This window comes from Protopterus annectens, chromosome 8.part1, assembly GCF_019279795.1.
Source record: "Protopterus annectens isolate FY-2018-M chromosome 8.part1, PAN1.0, whole genome shotgun sequence".
NCBI classification, from domain to species: Eukaryota; Metazoa; Chordata; order Ceratodontiformes; family Protopteridae; genus Protopterus; species Protopterus annectens.
Genome location: NC_056742.1, coordinates 250,068,496 through 250,092,935, shown reverse-complemented (window position 1 = coordinate 250,092,935; position 24,440 = coordinate 250,068,496). Strand labels below are relative to the sequence as shown.

General features: G+C 38.5%; 1 protein-coding gene across 1 annotated transcript in view; it reads left to right on the top strand.

Annotated features, from left to right (window-relative positions):
* SPG7 (SPG7 matrix AAA peptidase subunit, paraplegin) overlaps positions 1-24,440 on the top strand; it is an 898,665-nt gene that overhangs the window by 567,697 nt on the left and 306,528 nt on the right. The window contains exons 9-11 of the mRNA XM_044081590.1: positions 13,811-13,913; positions 18,835-18,945; positions 21,954-22,069. Of these exons, the coding sequence (XP_043937525.1) occupies positions 13,811-13,913; positions 18,835-18,945; positions 21,954-22,069 (330 nt within the window). The remainder of the gene's footprint in view (positions 1-13,810; positions 13,914-18,834; positions 18,946-21,953; positions 22,070-24,440) is intronic.

Here is a 24,440-nt window from a genome sequence, read left to right as displayed (position 1 = left end):
GTTGCCCCTAGCAAGGATGCACATAAGGAAACTTCAGTGGTGCATCCAGTCAGTGTGGACCCAGCACTTCTGCCCTCTAGAGTTCAGGATCCCCCTTGTTCCCCTGCTTACATCAGGAACCGAGATGGTGGGTGGCTCAGGTAGCCCAGAACTCAGGCCTGTCTCTGCAAACACCCTTTCCCTCCCAGACCCATGCATACAGATGCCTCAGATCTGGGCTGGGGAGCAACTCTGGGGAAAAGAAAAGTACAAGGTTTGTGGACAGATGGACACAAACGAGATTGCATAAACATCAGAGAAATGAGAGCCATCCTCCTTGCTCTACAGGCCTTCCAACCCTACCTAGAGCAGTTCTCTCTAAATATGTTCACAGACAACACCACAGTCCTGTGGTATTTTAACATGCAGGCAGGAACCAAGTCCTACCTTCTATGCAGACTAGCTCTGCAGGCGTGGACTGGATACCTCTCTGGGGATCACCCTTCAGGCAGCCTACATTCTATCCCTGCACAACTTCCAGGCAGATTACCTAAGTAGAACCATTTCAAACAACCGCAAATGAATGCTGCAAAGAGATGTTTTCCTGAATATGGTCCACAGGTGGGGTATTCCACAAAAAAAAAAAAAAAATTCCTGTTCACTTCCTCCATAAATAGGCAACTTCTGGCTACTGCACCAGGACACCAGACCTCAAGGCACTAGCAACAGATGCATTCTCAATTACCTGGAAGGGGATATTCCTGTATGCACCCCCCCTTCCCATTTGATACAAAGGGTCCTGCTGAAAATTCAGCAGGACTCTCCCAAAATCTTGCTGGTGACTCCCTACTGGCCAAGACAGCACTGGTTCCCCCTTCTTCACCTGTCCAAGAGCAATCACCACAAGTCCCCCCCCCCTGCAGTGGACCTGTTCACACAGCACAACGGGACTCTGATACACCCACAGTGGCAATCCATGCACCTCACTCTGTGGCTGATAGGATACTGATCCTCTCCAGGCACCTATATAAAGGACGTGCTCACTGTCTTGCTGGAGGCCAGGAAACCCAACACAAGGAAGTCCTGTCTGGTGTCACAAAAGACAGACCTGCTGGAAATTAATATGCCTCTCATCTTGTTGTACCTGTGTGAACTCATGCCGACAGGGTTGTCTTACTCATCTCTGAAGGCACACTTGTCTGCTAATCTCTGCCTTCCCCTGGATTCACCCCCTTGCATCCAGGCTCCCCTCCAAACTTTTCCTCAGAGGTGTATTACATTTGAGGCCACCCAGGGAACAGTCTCCCCCTCCCTGGGACCTTAACTGTGTTCTAGAAAAACTCACTCTAGCCCCTTTTGAGCCAGCAGACAAGACCCCCTTAAAATTTTGCACATGGAAAACTGTATTGCTGGTAGTTCTGGCTTCCACCAGAAGGGTTTCAGAATTGCAAGCTCTTATGGCTACAACAACTTTCCTAACCTTCTACCTGGACAGGGTGACCTTCAGGACAAACCTGTCATTCATTCCCAGAATTATGAACGACCTATCCTTGAACCAGGCCATCCACCTTGCCCACCTTCTTCCCAAACCCACAGGGGGATAGTGAGAGAGTGTTGCATTCCCTAGACATCCACAGACAACGTAGGTTTTATTTACATAAAACTAAACCCATTAGGAAGTCAGACCAGCTGTTTGTCTCCTTTCACCCCAGGTCCTTGGGGAAAGCTGTGAGCAAGTAGACCCTTTGGAAAGGAAGGACAAAAGAAAGTTCAGTAAAATCTTACCATAACCATAGATGTCCTTCTCTTCCATGTTGCAGTATTCCTTCCCGCCCACCTTCCCCACTTGTATGATTGCACTTGCTCTCCTGGGTGATACAGGCCAGGCTATGCCCTTACAGGACTGGTTCCGACTGGGGCTCTTACTATGTTCTGAGGGCTGGTGCTGCAGACATCACTTTTATGGCCCACGTTTCTGCAGCCACGTCAGACATCCACACCAAGATGGACTGAAAATCTTTGGAAACTTGGCCGGAAGAACTGGAGAGTAAGAAGGGTAAACCCCACAAGTAGAATACTGTAATATGGAAGAGAAGGACATCTATGGTTATGGTAACAACTTTCCTATCTTTTTCTATCTTGGTTTTCCTTTCTTTCAGAGTTAGGGCTATTGACAATGCATTTACTGCTGTCATGCTCAAATAATTTTCTGAGGTTCATTTTAAAGATCTCTATTTCCTTATCTGTAGGAATCAGCTGTAGGTGGATGTCTCCCTTTGACCTGCTTTTTGGAGTTTTGGCCGTCTCCAGAGCAGAGCTGAACTCATTCCTATCCACAATGATGTGACTGGCATAAAATGGAGCGTGATCTAAGCTATGTCATATTTTTGCTACAAGAAGCAATCGGTTGTCGATACATTTGATAGTCTGTTCTTTCTGTGGCTTCCTGGTAATAGTAGTTACCTAGTCTGGGAATCATTTTCTAAATTACTTTGTAGAATTTTATTGTATTTTGCTTTGTCACATTATGTATAGTCTGGTTTCTTTTAGCATAGATTTTTTTTTTCATTAGGGCCCATAGCGTTCTTAAAGTTCATTACAGGTGTGACTGAAAAACTTTCTGCCTATTGACAACTTGGAGTGCTTTTTTTGGTTGAAAGAAAATTACAGTTTTGGTCTGTCAGTATTGTGCTGCATATAATTAAAACTAATATTCTTTTGATCACACAGTTTTTTGCCCTGTTGAACCTTAAAAAGCTATTGTTCTGTGACAAAGGAACCAGATAAGGTTCCAGGCTGCATTGTCATTAGTACTAAATAAGCATTATCCAAGCCTTTAACTGTTCAACTTCATCCTATCCACTGGGTTTGTCCCTGATTCCAGTACTCCTGTACACAAGGGTGACCCCCCTCTACAGACACAAATAGCTATAGGTCCTTCAACCTCACAAGCTTTATATGCACATGTGTCTAAGCAAAACTCATTTGTGCAGACATAGGCAACTTAACTGATCTAAACCACACTCATTTTTTTTGTGATGGGCAACTCCTGCCTCCTGAACCCTAATAAACTTCTTTAAAAAGGCTACAAAAGCTGTGGACAGTGGTTATTGTGTGCATGTTGCTTATCTTGGCTCACCCAAGGCTTTTGACACTGTTACCCATGCTTGTAATATTGAAAAAGTTAGACAAGCTCAACATAAATCCCTATATCATTTACTGTTTTGCAAACTGATTATCCAGAATGTTCCAGTGAAAGTTGTTGGTACATGCTTTGATTGTAATATTATAACTAGTGGTGTGTCTCAGAGATCAGTGCTGGGTCTTCTCCCATTTGGCTTTTATTTTGCAGACATCCCAGCCAGTTTCCTTGAAGTGTGCTTGTCAATATTTGCTGATGACTGCAAGCTAGCTGGATAGTATTATTTATTTATCCACTGATATTAAACTGTTCCAAAAAGGGATGGAATATGCAGATACCTAGTGTACTGAAAATGGCCTCATGCTAAATGCAAAAAAGTACATTGTAGTAGTTTCAGCAAAAAAGCTGTTCCCATATCACATGTTTAAACGGTACTTCTCCTTAAACAGATGCGATCATGAAACATGGGTACTTCTATGGAGAACTCTCATTTAATTGTTTTTATTACTATAGTCAGGAAATCCTTCTTTCTGGCCCAGTTAATTTCCAAGGAATTACCTCCAAAATCCAGATAAGTCATCATATCACTGCACTCTTCCCTTATAGGAACCATTATTTAATACTGTGCCCCCTTTGTTATGTAGAAATCTAAATATATCGCTCGGCTGGAAAGACACCCCCCCCCCCCAAAAAAAAAAGATTTTTAACTAAAAAATTGAAGGTCTTAAATCCTTTTAATTATACCAAGAGATCAGCACAGCTGTTCTTATATATTGTACTGGCTGCTCTGAAGTGATCTGTCTCTCACTTTTCAAGCCATGAAAGACCCAGTCCTATTTATTCTCAGAAGTAGTTGGTCTACAGCCATCTGTAATAGGGATCTAAATTTAAACCAACAAATAAGAATCACTGGAGGGTTAGGCTCCTATCACAGTGTGTTCCTGGCGTATGGAAACATTTTACCACCACAGGTCAAGCAAAGAACTAATTTGTGTGCCTTAAGTCCTATCTTGTTGATTGGATGGGTGGGCATAAAACTTAGACCATGGTTGTCACGTAATGAATGTGCTTGGTTTGGGAGGTTGGCAGTTAAGGATTCATAAAAGGAGTCAAGAAATTTGTGTGCCTGCTTAAAAATGTATACGGCTCAAACTTTTATGTTCTTGATTGCTTGCCTGGTATTGTTCTTATGTTCCCAACTGGTGAAACATCAAATGGCAAGTTTAAAATCAAAGGATCCTCCAGCAAGGAATACAGAGATAGAAAGATGGAGAAACCTAAAAAAAGTGGTTTTCCGAGAACCATTAGGTAAGGAATATGAGGCCATACTGATATTGCCAGTCCTGTGAGCATTAGCCTGGTAAGCCATTGCTTTGACCACCCCTTGGTCCTCCCTTTTTTGCAGTGATAACCTCACCTGTTTTAGACTCTTGCAATAGAGTTATTTTGTTTCTTTCACTGTTAGCCAGGCCTCCTCAGAAGTTGCTTCAACACCTAGGTTATACTGAGGTTACTTGGCAGCTATGATAATATCAGTTTGCATTACAGGATCAACTGCACCAGCAGGATATTCTGACAGTTTTGGTCCATGAGGCCTCAGCCCAGCTGCAGGATCAGTAGGCAGGAACTCCTGCCTTATCCCATCATGGAAAGACATCTGGGGGCTAACACCCACCCTACATGCATCTGCCCTCTTCCATCATGGACTTGCTTGATTGTAGGAGGTTTACCAAGGAGTATTAAGGTACCTTGACACCATTGAAGCTCAAAGAGATCCTTATCCTCAGCCATAGGTGTCCCCCCCCCCCCTACACATAGCTAGAAGGAAAAGCAGTGTATCTGCTATTATTACTTCAGGTTCAAAATTAGACAGGAGGATCTTGCTTATCCAGCACAGCAGATTTCCTTCCCTTTCAGATATGACATGGATGATCTAACATTGTTTTATCAGGCTTCCTTCTGGGTGAAGTTTTATTTGGCGAAACTTCCTTCTGGGTGAAGTTTTATTTGGCGAAACTTTGAAATTGATGAGAGTGGCCCTTTAGATGGGTCTGCAGAAAGATCTCCTATACCCATGATGGTTTGATCTCTTTGGTATGGATGAACCAGAAGCCCACAATGATTCACCCAGTGTCCCATGCATTCAGTGATGCTTTTTTGACTATATTTCCTGAGCCTGACTCTCAGCAGTTTACTCCCAAGAAAACCATGCAGGTTTTGTAGAAAGCAGGAACCTTGCAGACTTTGTAAAAAAAACCTGTTGCAGATCCATTCGTAGTATCTTTATATGTAACCCTGGGTTCTAAATTTGCTTGGTACTCAGCATTCTCCCAAATAAGGGCATTAGTGTGGTTGATTATTGTGATAAAAAAAAAAACTTAAATACATATACACTGTGTGTATATTATAAACATTTGCTTTAGATGATTGTCACTGTTGATGTGACACTCTACCCTATGTGCAAAATGGGAAAAGGGGTGAAGAATGGATATTAATCTCGTACATAATATCTAAATAAAGCAATCAAAAATGAGACAGCTGGTCACTAAAGGTAGATACTGAAAGATGTAAATGCAACAAATATAACAGATATCAAAACCACAGTGGCTTCAAGCATAAAGATCAGTATGGCATAAAAAACAAAGCTTTCACACATAAAAGGATAAGTGCTTTTGGGTAACAAACCCTATTTCAGATCCCATCAAATGAATCCCCTCTAGGAAATAAAAAGTAACATATGGCCAATCAAATGTATGCAAATGTAGCATAATATGCACTCACAAATTATAGGTCAACCATGTACATGATAATCGAAATAATTTCTTAATAGTGTGAAAATTTATTTTGTGCTTGTGTGAAATTACTTTTGAGTTCTTAATAAACTTGGAAGGTTGGTCAGCCTTCCGCTTTCAGTTTGTTTTTCGTGGTGTTTAGTGTGAAAATACATCCCAATTGGTCATGACACGAATCAAAGTAACCTAGTAGATGAGCTGAGAAAGTACAAACAATTGGTAGCACGAGTTCATTGCAGCCAATCCTATGCAAATTTGTAAACTAGTAAATCATCCTAAACTAGATCATATCATTCCTAAAATTAATAAAGCAGTAAAACAGAGTAGAAGTTTTACTTGTCTGACTAATCCGACTTTCGGGTACCTCATGGATAACCATGAAATCGCGGACATAAAGATTCATTGCCCCACGGTAGTCAGTCATGATCGTAGATTGCCTTTATGCACAAAATTTTATGCAAATAACAGCATTCAACTAAACTCTAATCTGTCTAAGCAAATGTTAAACATAAGTCTATATTCAGTACAGAAAGCATATGGGATCAGGTCCCACCTATGTACTCTGTGTATTCTCTGTAATCACAAGAGAAGACAAGGTAGGGATTGGAATTGTTTTTACATATTAAGCACTGTGTTGCTGAAAATATTTATGTATTTCAGTGGTTTGGTAGTACTGTACCACCTTATGCAATCCTACTGGTTATTGAACATTCCAAAAATTATATTAGGTTAGGAAGTGGCTTGGATTGTTCTTTAACAGTGTGCTTTTTTAGCAGCATGGTTAGGTTTTGCATGAAGTAAATGATCAATAATAATCATACACTTCCATAGGATTTGTTTCAGCAACTGGGTTGTTTTATTGAATTTGTTTATTTTAAGATTTGCTTAGAAAGATTAGAGTTTAGGTTAATACTGTAATTTAATTAAAATTGTGTGCATAAAGACGGTCTACGATCATGACTGACCACCATAGTACAATGAATCTTTATGATTGCGATTTCATGGTTATCCATGAGGTACCTGACAGACGGATTAGTCAGACAAGTAAAAGTTCTACTCTCTTTTACTGCTTTATTGATTTTTAGGAATAATATGATCTAGTTTAGGATGATTAACTAGTTTTCATATTTGCTTAGGATTTGCTGCAATGTGCATGTGCTACTAATATGTATTTTTGTAGCTCATTATCTACTGGGTACTTTGATTTGTCTCATGACCAATGGGGATGCATTTTCACACAGTTAGGAAATTATTTCTTTTGGTTATTGTGTACATGGTCGACCTATAGTTTGTGAGTGCATATTATGTTACATTTGCATATGATATTTGAGTGGTTATATGTTACTTTTTATTTCTTCAAGGTGATTCATTTGATGGGATCTGAGGAAGGGTTTGTTACCTGAAAGCCCTTATCCTTTTATTTATGTATTAAAACTTTTTCTATGCCGTAGTGATGTTATGCTTGAAGACGTAGTGGTTTTGATAGTCTCCTATATTTGTTGTATGTATACATACTTCTGTGGTATATTTAGTATACACATCTTCCACTCTGGTCATTTCAGATGTTAATTAACAGAAACCCATGATAAAATATGAAGGAGATGTCTTTAAACAAGTAAAATATCCAGCTAATGAAATTCCTCTTGAAGCCATAGGAGGTGGCTTCTGTAGGCCAAGTCAAACTTCATTCCTTCAACGCAGGAAGGAATGCTGTTAAATACAGGTATCTTATGACATCCATAGACAAACCTTAGCCAAAATATTGGTCACTTTTTGCACCATAAAAGTACTGTACTTTAGGCACCTGAGCAAAATTAGCCAGACCTTTTCTTCATTTTTAACTAGTCAACTTTAGGACTTCATACCACCTCCTGCCTAAGCCTTTTCATTGCTTGCATTTATTTTCTAATAAATTGTTTTATTTTCAAACTGTACTTTGCATTTAACAGCCAGGTTAGTTATATTTTCAGTGACTGTTGTAAGATACAGTATAGACCTGAAATTAGGTTTGGGGGTAAGCACAAGGCTAGTTTCCTTGCAGACCATTTAAAGCCTAGATAGTTTCCCTTTTGGTGCTTGAATTAACCTGTCCTATTTTGTGTTAGATTGACGTTTACCCATCCCATAGTTGATAATTATATGTTTCCTGTAATGAGAACATATCGTAGATAATTTGTGTCCCATGTCTGGGATAAAGCACTTAAGAGCTGCCTGTGTTCATTAGTAGCTCAAGGGCATCTCTGAGGTAAATTTTCAATTACCCATCCATCGATCCAAGTTGCGGCTGAATATGGACAGGATGAGTTTTTTTTTTTATACATAGAAAGTCTGTTCCAGAGCAGTGGCATTGTCTGCGTGATATACCTGTACCTCCAATCCATTCTTATGATGATGCTGAAGAGGTTTAGATCCCTTGACTGAGTCTTTCTGATGGCATTTGACTTTCTGATGTGCAGTAGGTCCATCAGTACTGGGAAAGAGAATGCCTTGTATGCCATACATAGGTCATCTTTTAGCAGTCTGTAGATATACTGTATAGTGACAGAGCTTTGACTTGGTCCATATAGGACATATTGTTTAGGCCTTGTTTGTTTTTTGTAAGGTATTTCTGTGGGTGTTCCAGTTGTTCCTTGTGTCTGGACAGATGCTTGCCAAAGGCGTCATTATGCTCAGTGACTGACCTAATGATGGTTGAGTAAATGGGAGCAGTGACATCTCTAGATCTAGACGCAGTCCCTTTTATATGTGGTGTACAATGTAGAAGGGCTTTCTTATGACAGTGGACACATGTAGGTCGAAAATTAGGTCACTGTTCACTTAAGTTCCCAAATCCCGATCAACTCGGGGGTAAAGGGTTGTCATAATTGTTAGTTTACATTACTGACACAAGGCGCAGGGTTTAATTCTCACATGGAATAATTGGCAAGGCTGAAATGGCCCACAAAGGGCAACTAACCTAGTACTAATCTATGAACTCTTGGAGAGTGTATTGTCAGTGTGGTAGTTTCCCATTTGTACTGTCTGTTTTTATGGTCTGTGGAGCCTATTTCTCCAACTGTTGCTTGTCCCGTATCTTACATTTTTGCCTATCTACTGTTGCTAAGAGTGCTTTCTGTTGAGTCTGTTTTGTCTTTCTATAAAGTGATTTTGCCAGTAGTATAGTACCCGGTTGGTGTAATTGCAGTAGTATTCATTAAATGCAAGATGAGGAGCAGTCAGTTGTATCTCTGAATAATTGAACAACAGTTTCCCCTTACAAACTCTAACTAGGAACTCTATTTCTAGACCTACATTAGTGGGTAGCTGCTCTAGAAACAGTTAATACTTTGAAAATTGGTAGTGGTGGGTATTTTGTGTAAACATTATATTCGTATACATTAAGTGGTCCTGTTATGTACTCTATTTATCCACGTTGTTAATATATAATGTATTATGCCTTTAGACCTTTCCTCTTAGGGAACACATTTGTGTTGGTTTTGTAAATATGCATGTGTTTCTCCTTGTCATTGAAGAAAATTTTCTTCCTAAAGCCGTTACTGCAAATGACTTTGGGCCAGATGAGTACATCCAGTTAATAATACACCCAAATAAATCTGTTTTGTTTCTTAATATTTTTATGTTGGCATCCCCTGCCAGCTCTGGCCCTCAATGAGGAGCACTTGAAATGGTGGAAAGAATGGGGAGGGCTTGATGGCTGGCAGGCAGAACATAAGTACATAAAATGTTAAGAAATCAGTTAGTGGTTTGTGCCCTTGCTGACTCTGTGGCAGTGAAGGTGTTTTATTTAGGCCTAACCCTCCTCACTTGAGCACCGCAGTTCCTTTAATTTCGGTGCACACTCCTATGCATTCGTGAATAGTTACCAATAAAGGGGCTTGATGGCTGAATGCACCCTCCTGGGGACTATGTCTTGTAACACTGCTCCTCCTCAGATTGTGGTATAAGACATCCCCAGGCTGACCCCTTTCTGTATTTATTTCAGTTTTATATAAATGTTTTCTTTGCTGTTGCCATGAGACATCATAAAATGGTCTTTTGCTGAATCTGTGCAGACAGGAATTTGTGCATTAAACATGACTAAGAATTTAGATAATTTTATCCATTGTTAAAGTGCAAGTAAATTTGTTAAAACCTTTCCAAAACGTCTATACTCTTTGCAAGAAAATAATGTATGCTTCCAGTCTACTTTTCCCTGGCTTTTACATCACCAGCATGTATTACTTATAATTTTTGAATATTGTACTGATTTTATGCAGCACAAAGAAAGCCATATATTTCCACATTAACATTTTCTCGAATACAAATGATGTATAAGTAGGGCATTTCAGTTTAGTTTATTATGTTGATTTGTCTCATGTAATGCACAATGAATCATAATTGTCCAGTAGTAATCAAGAATAAATTTTGTTCCAAAATTATTATATAAAGAATAGTCATTTATTATTTGTTGTTTTAAAGTTACAATTGAAATATGCTAATAGTCCCCCTGGGTCTAACCAAGCCCCATTGTAGGAATGTTTCTATCTTGAGGATTTTACACTGTCATTTTTTTTCCAGTCCTAGCACCAGTGCACGCCTACCAGGATTGGGCACTCTCTTTTTATCCCGAGTCTTGTGAACCCAGCTGTCTTTTTTTTTTACCTTACTTCTGTCCATGATATATGCTATATAAAATACAGTGTTTATATCCGTGTTGTCTTTGTGAGATTTTGTGAAAATGGGTCTACCTCGTGAAGGTACTCACCAAGACCTGATGATGAATTCATTTCCAGCAATACTACTCTCCTTCGCTTGCTGACTTTACAGCTCTCCATTCAGACACCTTCCATGTTAAAATTTTCCAAAATACAAATGATGATGTATAAGTAGAGCATTTCAGTTTAGTTTATTACATTGATTTAGCTCATGAATAAACAAAATGAATCATAAATGTCCAGTTGTTGTGTCTTTTGGCTTTTCCCGGTTAGGGGTCGCCACAGCATATTGGTAGTTGATTTTTACGTGCCGAGTTGCCAGCCCTGATGCACAACCTTCAACGAAGGTACGCCCATTCACGCATGTCTCCACATAGAAGACGCTCTAGTTGAGAATCGAACTGGACAGCATCTTATTGTGAGGCGACAACGCTACCGCAGCACCACCACCGCGGTTGAATCATAAATGTCCAGTAATAATCAAAAATAAATGTTTGTTTCAAAATTATTATATAAAGAATAGAAATTTATAATTTATTGTTTTAAAGTCAAAATTGAAATATGCTAATAGATTAGGGTAACTTTATTTTCCCTTTTAAAGGGATACCATTAGTTATTTGAATTACATTTCTTAGTTGTACTTGTATCTAAATTAAATTTCATTAGTACAGCCTGCAGATTCATAATGTTGCTTTTTGTTTTTGACAAACCAGTAAACTATATTTGCATCATTCCATTGTTCTTATTTAGATGTGGTCATATCATGAATATAGTATTTTCTGATATTGGGGAAAAATAGAAAAAATGAATCCAATACTTTGGTATTATGTTTCCGTGAATACAGATTTTGAAAGAATACTAATGTAATATATCCTTTGGAGATGCAGGCAGAAAATAAGAAGACATTTCCTAAAACATGAGCCATTTTATTATTACAAAAAAAAGCATACTTTGATGTAATTTGTTTGTACGTAGTTTATAATGTGTGTTCTTTCTAAACTCATATGATAAATCTAACCAACTAACAACCATTTTAAGGACTGATGCTAACATATTGAAATTGCCACGTGGAAAGCTAGCCCCTCCTGTATCCTAAAGTCTTTTGTGATGATTTAGAGCAGTTCTAGCTTTAATTGAAAGTCATAAGATTGTTAGTAGTGTTTTCTTAGAATAGTGTATTATTTTGGAGTAAGGTATAGAAAATTAAAATGTGGATACTCGTGGGTAAATAGGGTAAAAGATCATTTTTACAAGGCATAGTTTGGGCAGTAAAATAATTTTTACAGGGAATCTGTCTTCAAAGATGATTTTCTCCCAGTTAGAAAACATTCTTAAAACAGATAACATAATCATGTTTTTTTTTCCTGTGGAGTCTAGGATAATTTTTGTTCACAATTCCAGTTATAACTGTGTATGTTTATATGCTTATGGTTAATAGGGTTTTTTATTGATAAATGCCAAATTTGATAATTCACCAAGTTCTGCTAAACAACTGAGAATGAATATATTCATTAATGTCTGATATAATTAAAAGTATATTTTCTGCAGGTAAAAAGATATCCAATTCTGCCTTAGAATCATGTCCTTTAATTTGTCTATAATTAGATCTAGATGTTGTATTACTAAAGTTACTTGAAATAATTGACATCCTTAATTTTGTGATTCAGCTGTCGATTTTGATATATTTTAGAATTGAAATATGCATTGTTTCTAAGTTTTTCCGTAGAACTTTAAGTAATGCCAATCTAAAGGGTTAAAAGCTTTTTCATTATTAAAACTTGTGATAACTAGTTTATTTCCATTTGAAACTGCATTATCTTAGATTATCTTGTCTTTTCTGTTATGAAATCTGTTTAATCCTTTTGCACTGAAAATGTTAATGATTTAATTCTACATATTTTATTGATATAAATATTTTATGGTCAATGCTTGGTAGTTAAATGGGTCTGTATTTAAACTTCAGGTTTATTATAGTGCTTATCAGCTAAATACTGCACAAATTAATTAAATGGTGGATAATAGATCAGCAAAATAAGATAGATAAATTAGCACGGATAAAATAACAAACAAAGCTAAGAAGTAAGTACAGGAGATATACCAGGCGAAACAAGGTATAAAGATTCACTTGCTAAGTTTAATAAGCCCCTTTCTGATCAGCTGTACAAGGAAGTTGTTTGTAAATGCTTTATGGATAATGGCTAAACTCTTTCAAAGAGTTACATTTCTAAAAATGCGTATTCTGTCAGCTGTTTTATTTATCCATTTAACTCTTCTTAGCCTGTAGGCCTTTCTCTGTAATCTCTATTTTTACACTTCCATTTGAGTTTTTTTCCAAAGAAATTCAGTATTAAACATTTTAAGAAGCAATTTCATATAGCCAAGCTGTATTGCAACCCACGTAAACTGATGAAAACTAATATAAACCTGTTACTTCATTAGAAATGTATAAGAACAGTATAACATTCTGCTTTATAAAAAATAGCTGTAGAGGAGCTTTCTAAAATTTTGCAGCTGTGTAAAGCTAACGCTCTACCATATTTGAAGATTTTAACTTAATTTTACTTATAGTTTATTTCCCTTGAGCCATGAAAATGGTCTTAGGACCAGACCATGTACTCTGTTACCAAACAGTAAATAACTAATTAACAAATAAATAAATAAGGGGTGCATTCAGTTGCTAAAAGGAAAAGATCAACTTACAAACTAAACTGTCACAGTAAAATGGAGCCATTTCAGTCAGCAGTGAAAAACACCAAATCGATATCCATTTAGAAGAGATATGAGATTACAAAAGCCAAGGAAACTAAGGTAAGAAAAATGCTGCCTAAAGAGACTAAGCCAGTCAACAAAGTAAATAAATAATATGCATAATTTTTGTAAGATATACCAGTTCAACAAGTGACATCTAATTTAACTTAATTAATACCTTAAAATATCTTTAAACTAATTGAGTAAAACTTGTATGATCTTTCAGGATAAAATGAGTAGGAATTAGGAAGGACTTGCCCCCCTTTTTTCTTTTATTTTTCTCTCCTTTAGAAATTTGAATATAGTTAATGGAACTTTGCAGTGCCTAGAAGAAATAAAAAAAAAATAAATGCATTTTATAAATTCAGACATTGTATCTCCTTGCTTAGTAATACTAAATTATTGTATTCTGCATGTAGCAGACATTTTTTCAACTGCTGCCTTTTTATTTGTAGGAGAGGAAAGAAATTTTTGAGCAGCATTTGAAAAGCCTGAAACTGACCCAACCTGCGGCTGAATATTCACAGCGATTGGCAGAACTTACACCAGGCTTCAGTGGTAAGTGAGTACACCAGCATCTTTTCTTCTGCTCTTAAACCCCTTTTCCATTTTCTTTAATCAGTTGTCCACCACATTCACTAAGTTTGTTTGGATGCTTAAAGGCTAGCTAACAAGGATATTTGTATGTCTGGAAGGGTCTATATTACATGTTCGACAGCTTAGGTTGTCGAATATCTAAACATCGACACCTAAGCATCGAAACCTTAAAATCGCAAACGGTCATTTTGTCCTCTGGAAAGAATTTGCTAGGCTGTTGCAAAATAAAATAAACTTCTGAACACAAACATAGTGGGGGGCTGTGCCCCCCACCCCCTAACTAAATATACCAGCTACGAGATTGCTCTACATTGGGGAAAGGGCAAATCCCTAATAACAGTTAAGCAAATTCTTTCCCAAGGAAAGAATTTGCGTATGTGGCCATTCGCAATTTTAAACTTTCGATGCTTAGGTGTCCATAATTAGGCATTCGACAAACTAAGCTGTTGAACATCTAATAGGAACCCTGTGTGGAAGGCTGATGGAAGTGTAACTCTTGCACAGCAGTTAAATATAGATAAAAAAAATGGAGAAAGCCAAATGTTGGTTGAAAAAAGAATGTGAGATGAAACATTTAAGTTATTTCAGTGCTGGGACCCCCTGCCTTTTCAGCTGATTATATAATTTCAAGTACTGAGCTGACAAGGGGCAAAAGTAGCCCTTTCCAGATGCTGTTCTTATATTTGTTGGTAATAAGTACCATCTTTTTTCTAATCTTTAAACAAAGATTTGTAATATACAATGTGTATTACGTTAACCAAATTAAATAGTGCTAGAATTAAAAAAAAAAAAAAAAACTGCAAACCACCGTAGCGCAAAGATCCAGTAGCACCACATACACACCATATAATGATAACTGTCTAGACATATGAGAGCTAAGATCTACAAAATTATATACAAATTGATTTTGTCTGTAGAGCCCATACATTTGATTTGATCCATCTGTCAATATAACCATCTAAATCATGTCATTACTAATGACCATGGGTATCAGCGTTCACTTGAACCTTGCTGTAGTAATAAGTGTTCCATATTTAAATCAAGAACAGCTTGCCCCTTTCCATTTCTTATAATGACTAAGGAGAATGCTCTATTACAGATGCATGCTGAAATTCTGAGGACACTAAATACAAAAACCAAATTACTCCACTAAAGGCCGTTCAAACAGTTATCAAGCCACACAAGAAAAAATGAACGTGCCACCATCTACTCACAATGTTGTTTAAAACCAGCTGAAACACTCTTTGTTTACAAACTGCGGTTTGAGCAAGAGCTCACCAGTTCTTGTAAAAACTGTTAATCTGTTAAAAACTTTGTATTAGATATAAAAATAAAATCCAAGATGAGTGCTTTCGGTTATTCTTAACCTTCTTCAGATCTTGTTATGTTTGAGAGAAACTTCCTTTTTGATATGGAGCAGCTACCACTCCAATTACAGTTACATCATTCCTTAAAGTGAAAGCAGAGACTCATTTACTTTTTACTTATCAGACCTTGCTCTTGTAGTATAGGTCTCACCTTGCTTCTGTGCGAGGTGGTGACCTATTGAACAAAACGGAAGCTGAAGAAGCAAGGTGGATCATGGACTTGAGAGCAGATCATCCACCAGGACTGAATGGGGTAGTACCCCTGAGACCTATACCTCGGCTTGGCAAAAGTATTTGATACAATACCCCACTCAAGTATGGTTGACAAGCTCTCAGAACTAAGCATAAACCCCTACATAACTGGCTGGATTGGTAGCTGACTCGCAGATAGGACTCAAGAAGTCAGTTTTGATGAGACCACTTCTACCAGACCAGTCACCAGTAAAATACCCCAAGGCTCTTTGATGGGCCCGCTCCTGTTCCTGTTTGGTATCTGTTTCACAGAAGTCAAGGCTAATGTTGAAGGCCTCTGGGTCACCAAATTCACAAATGACTGTAAATTGTGAGTTATTATAGACTCCTGCTATGACACAAACATTGTACGAGAGTGTCTGACCCAAACGAATGACTGTTGCCAGAGCCACAGGTTAAAACTCAGTGTGTAGAAATGTATTATAGTGTTCTTTGAGAAGTTGCCCACCCAAGCTAATTACTCTATTGATACAAAATCCCGAACAGTTGACCTGGTAGTTAGAAATTTGGGAACATATGTTGGTAGTAATTTGGCTTTTGACAGACATGTAGCCAAGATAGTAAGAAAATCATTCTATGTCACCAACTCACAAACAAGTGTATGACGTTTAGGTTTAAGGAAGTTACAATACCACTCTACTCGGCCCTTATCAGACCCATCATCGAATGCAATGCCCCCATTGGCATGTACCTAACCAGGAACCTGCAACAATTGAAATATCCTCAAAGATTTCTCACCAGAAGAATCCAGGGTATGAATACCCTGTCCTACACAAATCACCTTAAGGTCCCGCCTCTTTACTCAGTCTCCTACGGGTTACTGGGAGGTGATTTTTTGCCTGCTTATATGGCATCCTCAGACCCACCTCTAATTAACCTTTTATACATCTGCAAACAGCACCAGGAACACTAGAGACAAGGACCTGAACTTTGCCTCAGAATAAATAAAACATGCTGTAGAGACCAGTATATGTCTCAGTGGATCCATGCATTTTGGAACAGGCACCCCATCTATCCCTGACCCTTTTCTAGTGAAACCTTGATCACTGAGTGGGCAGTTGTAAATTCATTTCTGCAGTCTTACCCTCATGTCTGTGGACAGAGGCCAGCAGTGAGTTAACTAATCCTAAACTTAGATAGCCCCCCCCACACAAGTAACCTTAGCTACCTCATTACTAACTTACCCCCACAATGTAGACATCCAGTGTACTCGAGGACAACTAGGCTGTGTTACATGGCTAGGCTTATAAAGACCTTGGTGGTCAATAGCCTAGTACAAACCTGTGAACCTGTTGTAATAATGCTTTTCATTTTCCTGCCCCCCCCCCAAGACAATTAAATAAGGGTGAAGATCTTCTCTGTACAGAGGATCTCTTTTTGCAACATAGGTATTCAGTGCTAGACTAATGGCATCAAACTGAGCGTCAATTTTTTAGGGTCATTTATGAATGCAAGACAATGTAAGTCATTCACTGAACAAACATTCTGCAAATGACTAGACATGTGCACTGCCTTTGTTATAAGAATGGTATCAAACCCTGAGTGGAGGAATTGTCCCTCACTCATTAATTACAATAGCCACTGACTGCCTGTCTATCTGTCTGTCTATTACCAATCTGTCTGTCTCTTTATTTCTGGATCTCTCTGAAGCTGCAGCTTGGATTACTTTACTTGCATTCACAAATTCATAAATTATAAACTGGATTGTCATTTCAAAGAAAGGCTTAGTTTCACATCATTGCATGGCATATGTCCCCTAGTACCTCTAGATCACTTTATTCTGTCAATTTATAAAATTCACTGTTTTGTGGTCTAGAGTGGAATGATTTATAGAACTCCGAATCTCTCAGCTTTTATGAAAGACAGTATATTTGTGTGAAACATTCACCATAACAGTACATATTACAGTAATATAGCAGCTTGCTGCTGGGTAGTTTCCCCATCCCTTTCTAATAATGAGTTTTATATATGTATATTTATTGTTTTAATGTTTCTTTCAGGTTGGTTACTTTAACCTTCTTGAAACTGAATTACTTTTTTTTTTTTTTTGTGTATGGATTTTGTCTTCATTATTGCTGACAATCAGGCTTCCTCTGTTTAGACTTGAATCCCTTCATTCCCCTGTACTGGGTATCTCCACCATGGGGCTATGGACAACTGGTAGAGGCTGTTATCCATAGGTTGACTACGCTTTTGTTTCCTCCAGGAGAGGTACACCCATACTCCCTACTCCAGTTCCAACAAATTTATATCTGAATTGTTATTGTAATTCTAGCTAGAATATTTTTAATTTTATATTTTCATTGTAATGGGGAAAAAACATTGACTCATATCAAAGTGTGGCTAATTGTATTTGTAGACTTCAGAAAGCATCTGAGGTGGCACAAGTCAGAACAGGGACCATCTGCCTGAGTGAGTCTTTGCATTTAGTATTGAAAATTAAGGATTTAGAATAGTCAGTATCAGCCAGCTGCATTACTCAAACATATTTTTTTGTTATTGCGAGCAGCATCTGTAAAGTATTGAGATGCTGTGTGACATACATATTCTTAACTCAGAGGTGTCCGAGTAATGCCACTGTCATGCTAACCTCTGTACTTTCCTTCTTTTCCCATTCATTAATCTTTCGGTGAGGTTCTTGTTACTGTACCAAAGGTAGTTTCAACAAACTGAAGAAGACTGAAGTACTTTGCTCAAACTACTTTTGTCAGTAGTGAAGTTTTCCTCTTTCTCCACTGTTGTACAACCTCAAAGTTGGTGTATAAAAGTCTGGGGGGGCATCTCCCTTCATAAGGTTCAGGAGTGCTTGCCCCCCCCCCCCCCCAAAAAAAAAATGGTCCTTTGGATGTTTGCTGAAGCTAGTTTCAGCAACACTTTTTGAATATTTTTACATTTGCCAAAACTGCCTTCTTCGAATTGATATGACTCCTTCTGGTGACAAACCTGTCTGGTGATTACTTGCTGGTCATGTGATTTATGCACCTGTCTGCAGTCAGCTGTTCCCTGTTTACCGTTCATTTCTTTGGTTACAGATATTCTTATATTGTCCATAGTTTGTGTAGTTGTAATTTGCTTAACAATTAAGTATTGCCTTTTGAATTGGTAAATTCATTTATTTGAGAGTGCTGCAGTAATCCATTTGTCTGCTGCAGAAGTTACTTTCAAAGATCATCTGCCATGAGTGTTTCACATTGCTGTTCTTTAATTTTGAAGAAAGAATGGTCTGTTATTTCTAAACTTTGGGTTTGTTTTTCCACTCTCAGGAGCAGATATCGCAAACATCTGCAATGAAGCTGCTTTACATGCCGCCAGAGAAGGACACAGATCAATTGGGAGCTTCAACTTTGAATATGCTGTGGAACGAGTCATTGCAGGTATTTTTTTTTTTAATTATGCTGTTGTTAATTTCACTTTTGTTTTTATATTGGTTATTGTTGAAAATACCCAGCTGGAGCGAGGTGTTTTGGAAATCAGAGTCGCTGCATAGTGGCTGATTGATTAGATCTCTGTCTTACAGCTCCAGGGGCCAGTATTCACTCCAAACCTCTGATCACTCTCTATGTAGAGTTTGCATTTTCTCACCTTGTCTGTATGGATTTTAGTAAGACATTCCATTTTCTTCCCATTTTGTAAAAAAAATGATGTTAGACTGGCTTCACTAAATATTCCACAGTATGTATAGTATTTATCTTCAACTGTTCTGGCTAAATCATTGCTAGAAAGAGTCCAGGAAACAGATCACACACCTGGTAGTCAGTCACTAAATACATAATATAATTGCTAGTTTTTCATGGATGAATTATGTCTGTTTTAGATATGTAAAAATGTTTGTGTGATAGCTGGTGTTGCTAGCAGTGCTTTCAGCAGTTTTGTCTTTGTTTTATTTTCATTTCATTTTAAATAATTTGGTAATGGACACTGTAATCATTACATATGTGAGACTGCAGACTTTGGGATGCATATAAAGATATGGAAAAATCATATGACTGAGTGGTAATTTGTAGTAGACAAATGCAGTAATCAGAGAGAGAGAGAGAGAGAGATCAGTGAATGACCAAGTATATAGGTTCATAGGTGTGTACTAGGGTATTGGCCCTGGGGCCTTTACAAGCCTAGCCATAGGATTACCCTGGCATAGTGCCATCCGACCTTAGTTCCCAGTGCCTCTGTCGAGTAGAGCCACTGAAGTTATCCCTGGGGTGAATTTTCTGTTTCCCATCCATTCATCAAGATTTCTCTTGAAGAGGGTCAGTGAGTTGCTCTGCTTGGCATGTATGGGCAGTCTGTTCCATAGCATGGGCAGTCTCTGGGTTATGAACCTGTCCCTCCAGCATGTTCTGTTAATTGTAGTAATGAGGTTGAGGTCTCTGGAGCATGTGGTGCGGAGGGATTGGGATTTCTCTAGATGTAGCATTTCTAACAGAGCTGGGTCAGACATGGCTTTGTAAGTCAAGCAGAGATCGCCTCTAAGTAGGTGATATGAGACAGAAAATAGTTGGAGTTGTTTTAGTCTGCCCATATAGGACAAGTGTTTAAGGCCTAGGTTCCTCTTTGTGAGGTACTTTTGCGGCCTCTCCAGTTGTTGCAGGTGTATAGTGAGGTACATGCCAAATGGGGCATTGTACTCGATGATTGGTCTAATGAGGGAAGAGTAGAGGGAGACAATGACCTCTTTCTTCCTGGATGCAAAACCCTTAGTAATGAGATGTGCCACATAGAAGGAATTTCTGACCACAGTGGCAATGTGGTGATCAAATGAGAGGTTGCTGTCAACCTGTGTTCCCAGATCTGTTATAACACCTTCTGTGTTCAGTGGGTTACCATCAATGTGGTAATTCATGGGAACCGGGTTTTCCCAAAGGGGATGGCGACACATTTTTTGGCATTGAGGCCATGGTTCTGACACCAGTCATTGGTCTCAGTGAGGCCATTCTGTGGGATGTCAACATCACTTGGGGAGTTGATCACTCCCAACTTGCAATCGTCTGCGAACTTTGTCAGCCAGAGTCCCTTCGTGTTGGCCTGGACTTCAGGGAAGTAGATACCAAACAGGAGAGAACCCAGGACCAAACCCTGTGGGACTCCACTCGTGACTAGTCTGCAGTCTGACTTGGAGTCAGCTACTTTCACACTGTGGGTTCTATCTGTGAGCCAGTTTGCAACCCACCTAGTGATATAGAGGTTGATGCCAAGCTTAGTGAGTTTTTCTATGATTCCTGAGTGGGGAATGATATCAGAAGCCTTGGCCAGATCAAGCTAGGCTGTATGAAGCACCTTTTCTTCATCCACAGCTCTGGTGACTGACTCAAAGATGTTGAGCAGGCATGATCTACCCTTCACAAAACCAAACTGTGTGGGATCCAGAGTTTGGAGATTCTCTATATCCTTGTTTATTAGGTCCATGATGATGCGTTCCATAGCTTTGCATATCAGACTCGTCAGGCTATTGGGGCGATAGTTCCCAGGGTCTGTAGTCGCTCCTCCTTTGTGGAGAGGAATGACTGTAGCAATGCGCCATTCGGTAGGAACAAAGCCTGAGGTCAGGCTGTGATTGAACAGTGCACACAGGTGAGGTGCCACTTCACTCTGTAGTTCATGTAGAACACAACCAGGGATATTGTCAGGTCCCACAGAAGCTATATTATTGGGCTTAGACATGCTGTTTTAACTTGTGCAGCAGTAATACAGGGTGCCTGTCTGGATACTGTAATGTAGTGTAGTTAGTGGTAAGCTAGCTTATGATCATAATTTAATTTTGTGGCTTTTCCTCCATTTTATATATCCTTTTATTCTAAGAGAACACTACCATCACTTGCAAAAAGAAAATGATGAAATCATCATTATTGTGTTAGTTCAATTTATTGTACTTTGGATGCCCCTGTCCAGGAAGGAGGAGCTAGCAGACTATGGGAATGCCTTCGGCTGTTTGATGGGGAATAATGTGCTACATAAGATCTTGAAGGATGGGAATATTAACATGCTTCTGAGACATGCAAGTATACTTATACCTTGGGACTCTTGAGGTTTGAAAAGAGCACTACATGTCATTGTTGTGAAATGTGCATCTTTGACTGAAGCATCAGTGAAATGCAACACTTCCCATGGTGCGTGATCTTTTACTGAGTAGAAAAGGAAGAGCGTGTCTCCTCTAGATCCCATTTCATTCTTTAATAAGAGTAAGTCATGCTTTTGTGTATAGATTCCCTGTTGGAAGTTTAAATGAAAGCTATGGGATTAAGGCTTGTCAGGGGGATGGGAAGGAATGAAAATTTTAGGATTAAACAGTTAAAGCATTTCTAATTACATGAGTATGTTACTTTTTTTTTAAAGGACGGTCATATCTGATATGCGAACCTGTGGCTGATTTTGTCTGTCTTTGCAGGTACAGTAAAAAAGAGCAAAATCCTGTCAAAGGAAGAACAGAGGGTTGTGGCATTTCATGAGTCAGGGCACGCTTTGGTTGGTTGGCTGCTAAAGCATACAGAAGCTGTCATGAAGGTAGCCTATTTTAATTTTTTGAAATAGATAGCATTTTCATTGTTAGATAAATTAGAAGCAGCAATGTTTGTCTCAGGTTTAACAGACTGTTGTGAAAAGGATACATCTTTGTGCTTCAGTAGTAGTGTATAATCCTGCAGTGAGAAATGCTGTAGAACTACACAAACTTTTTTTTCAAGTAGTCTTCTAAGTGTTATATGTTTTTGTTAATGTGTCAACATGGAAAGACCAGACCCACCCCCCTCAATATTTATACATACTATTAACTTAACACTTTTTTGCATAGAGAGATTTCCACAGGATCTGACCACAGAAGAGCTCTTGCAATAGAGTTATGTTTTTTGTCATTATACTTCATCACTGATTTACAGCATTTGGCTTTTGTAGCAGTATTTTCCAAAGACTGATATTAGTTTGTCATTACCCATTTTCATTTATTGGATATATGGACTGATCTTTTACTTGGTCTCTGTCTGCCACAGTGTCTTGTGTCAAGCATGCAGTTTATAGCAGCCCTGTTCCTTACCCTCTCACTGATATAGTCTTCGTACTTATGTTGTAAGAAATGGGTGGTGCTTTCTACTTTTTCTCTGAACAATGCATTTCTAACAGCATTTGTATCAGTCCTTTTATTTTCCTTGATATAAGTTTTAGCATCTTCTCCCAAGTGCATCTTTTTTTCTAGATAACCAAACTGTCAGCAGACAAAGGGTGAAAGTGGGATCTCTGTACTGAGAGATGTCTCTTAAGGAAAGGTACAGATGCTTATGACTAATGCATTTTACCTCCCCTTGAGTCTGCTTTTGCAGAATGGAGCTGATGGAATGATTTCTTATGTCTTCTTATTTGACAAAAGATAATGGAGGTTAGGTGGATGCTACAACATTCAGTCCTACATGCTTTTTGTATGCAAGCTGATGCAATTTTGTTCCTGCTTGCCACTGATATGCTTCTGTTCCCTTCATAGAGTTAGAGATTGCAGACCTCCTTTCAGAAAAAGACATTAATTCTGCTTCAGAACAGTGAGGCCAGGTATTTTACTGCATTTCCTCTCCATACAGAAAGGATGAGGCCCAGTCTGGATTTCACACATCTGAACTAGGGCCATTTTTCAGAAGGGTTAGATGTTCTGCAGTCTTTAATTCTGTTATTCTCGCATGCCAAGCAGGTTCCCTGCCCTGCATATCAAAATAGTCACTGAAGTTTTTGGAGTTACTAGGTGGTCACCTGTATTTATCATTTTTGTGCCCTACTTATTTTTTGTCTGATCAGTTGAGAGACTGCTTCCAGAGTTTCTTATTGGTTACAGACTTTTTTTTTTGGAGGTAGAACTTCTATATCTGCTTGTCGTTGTATTAGATGACTGTCTTGTAATTACTCTTGGGTACAATTTGGTTAAGAGGACCATAGAAGAATCATTTGATCCTTTATATGAAGTCTTTGGTATCATGGTAAAAAAAAAAAAAAAACACTACAAAACCGGCTCCATTTTGCCATTACACATTGTGAACTTCTCTGGCATCTGGCGGGATTCTGAGAGCCAAGAGTGTTTCTCCTAGAGGAAAATGTTTATGAATTACCTCAATGGGAGAACTTTTGACTGCTGTATTTCTCCATGACATATCAGATGTCCTCCATTACATGGCATTCTACATATTCATGGTTTCCTGTAATGGTTTAATTTCTCCAAAGTCTTTTGGGTTTCTGGTACCATGATGGGATAATTACAGTTCATGAAATTAGTATTGTTTCAGTCTTTGCTGTTAGCCAAAAGTGCTCTTCACAACACCTGCAACCTGCCTAGAATTGACTCCCCCTGTAATTCATGTGGAGTTAGCATATCTAAATATGACTGTAAATTCTTTGAGACCTATTGCTTCGACTACTTTTGTAACTATCTGGGTTCCCATCTTCCACATTGCCCTCATTTCTGCCTGCAAATACTGATATTTTATGATTTTGTGTCTCTCTGTACATAGGATACAGTAATCACTGAGTGTAACAATTTCAGTGATTAATGCTACATTTGTCTTCTTTTCATGGACTACTATATCTGGTTTTCTCGCATCTGTTTTTTGAACTGTTGGTAATGAGTGATCCCATTTGATATGAACTTCATCATTCTCTATAATGCTTTTTATGGCTCATGTTTCCAGTGCTTCTCATTTACTTCAATATTGTAATGTTGTCACAATCCGTAATGCAACACTCTTGCCACATTGTTATGCCTTTCAGTATACAGGCCCTCTGCCATTGATATGTGACTGTTTCCAATTCTGTTTTACAGAACCTGCATTTGTCTGTTTCTCCCACTTGCTCAGTGAACTTTGTAAACCAATATGTACAGTCCACTATCCTGGACTGCCAACAT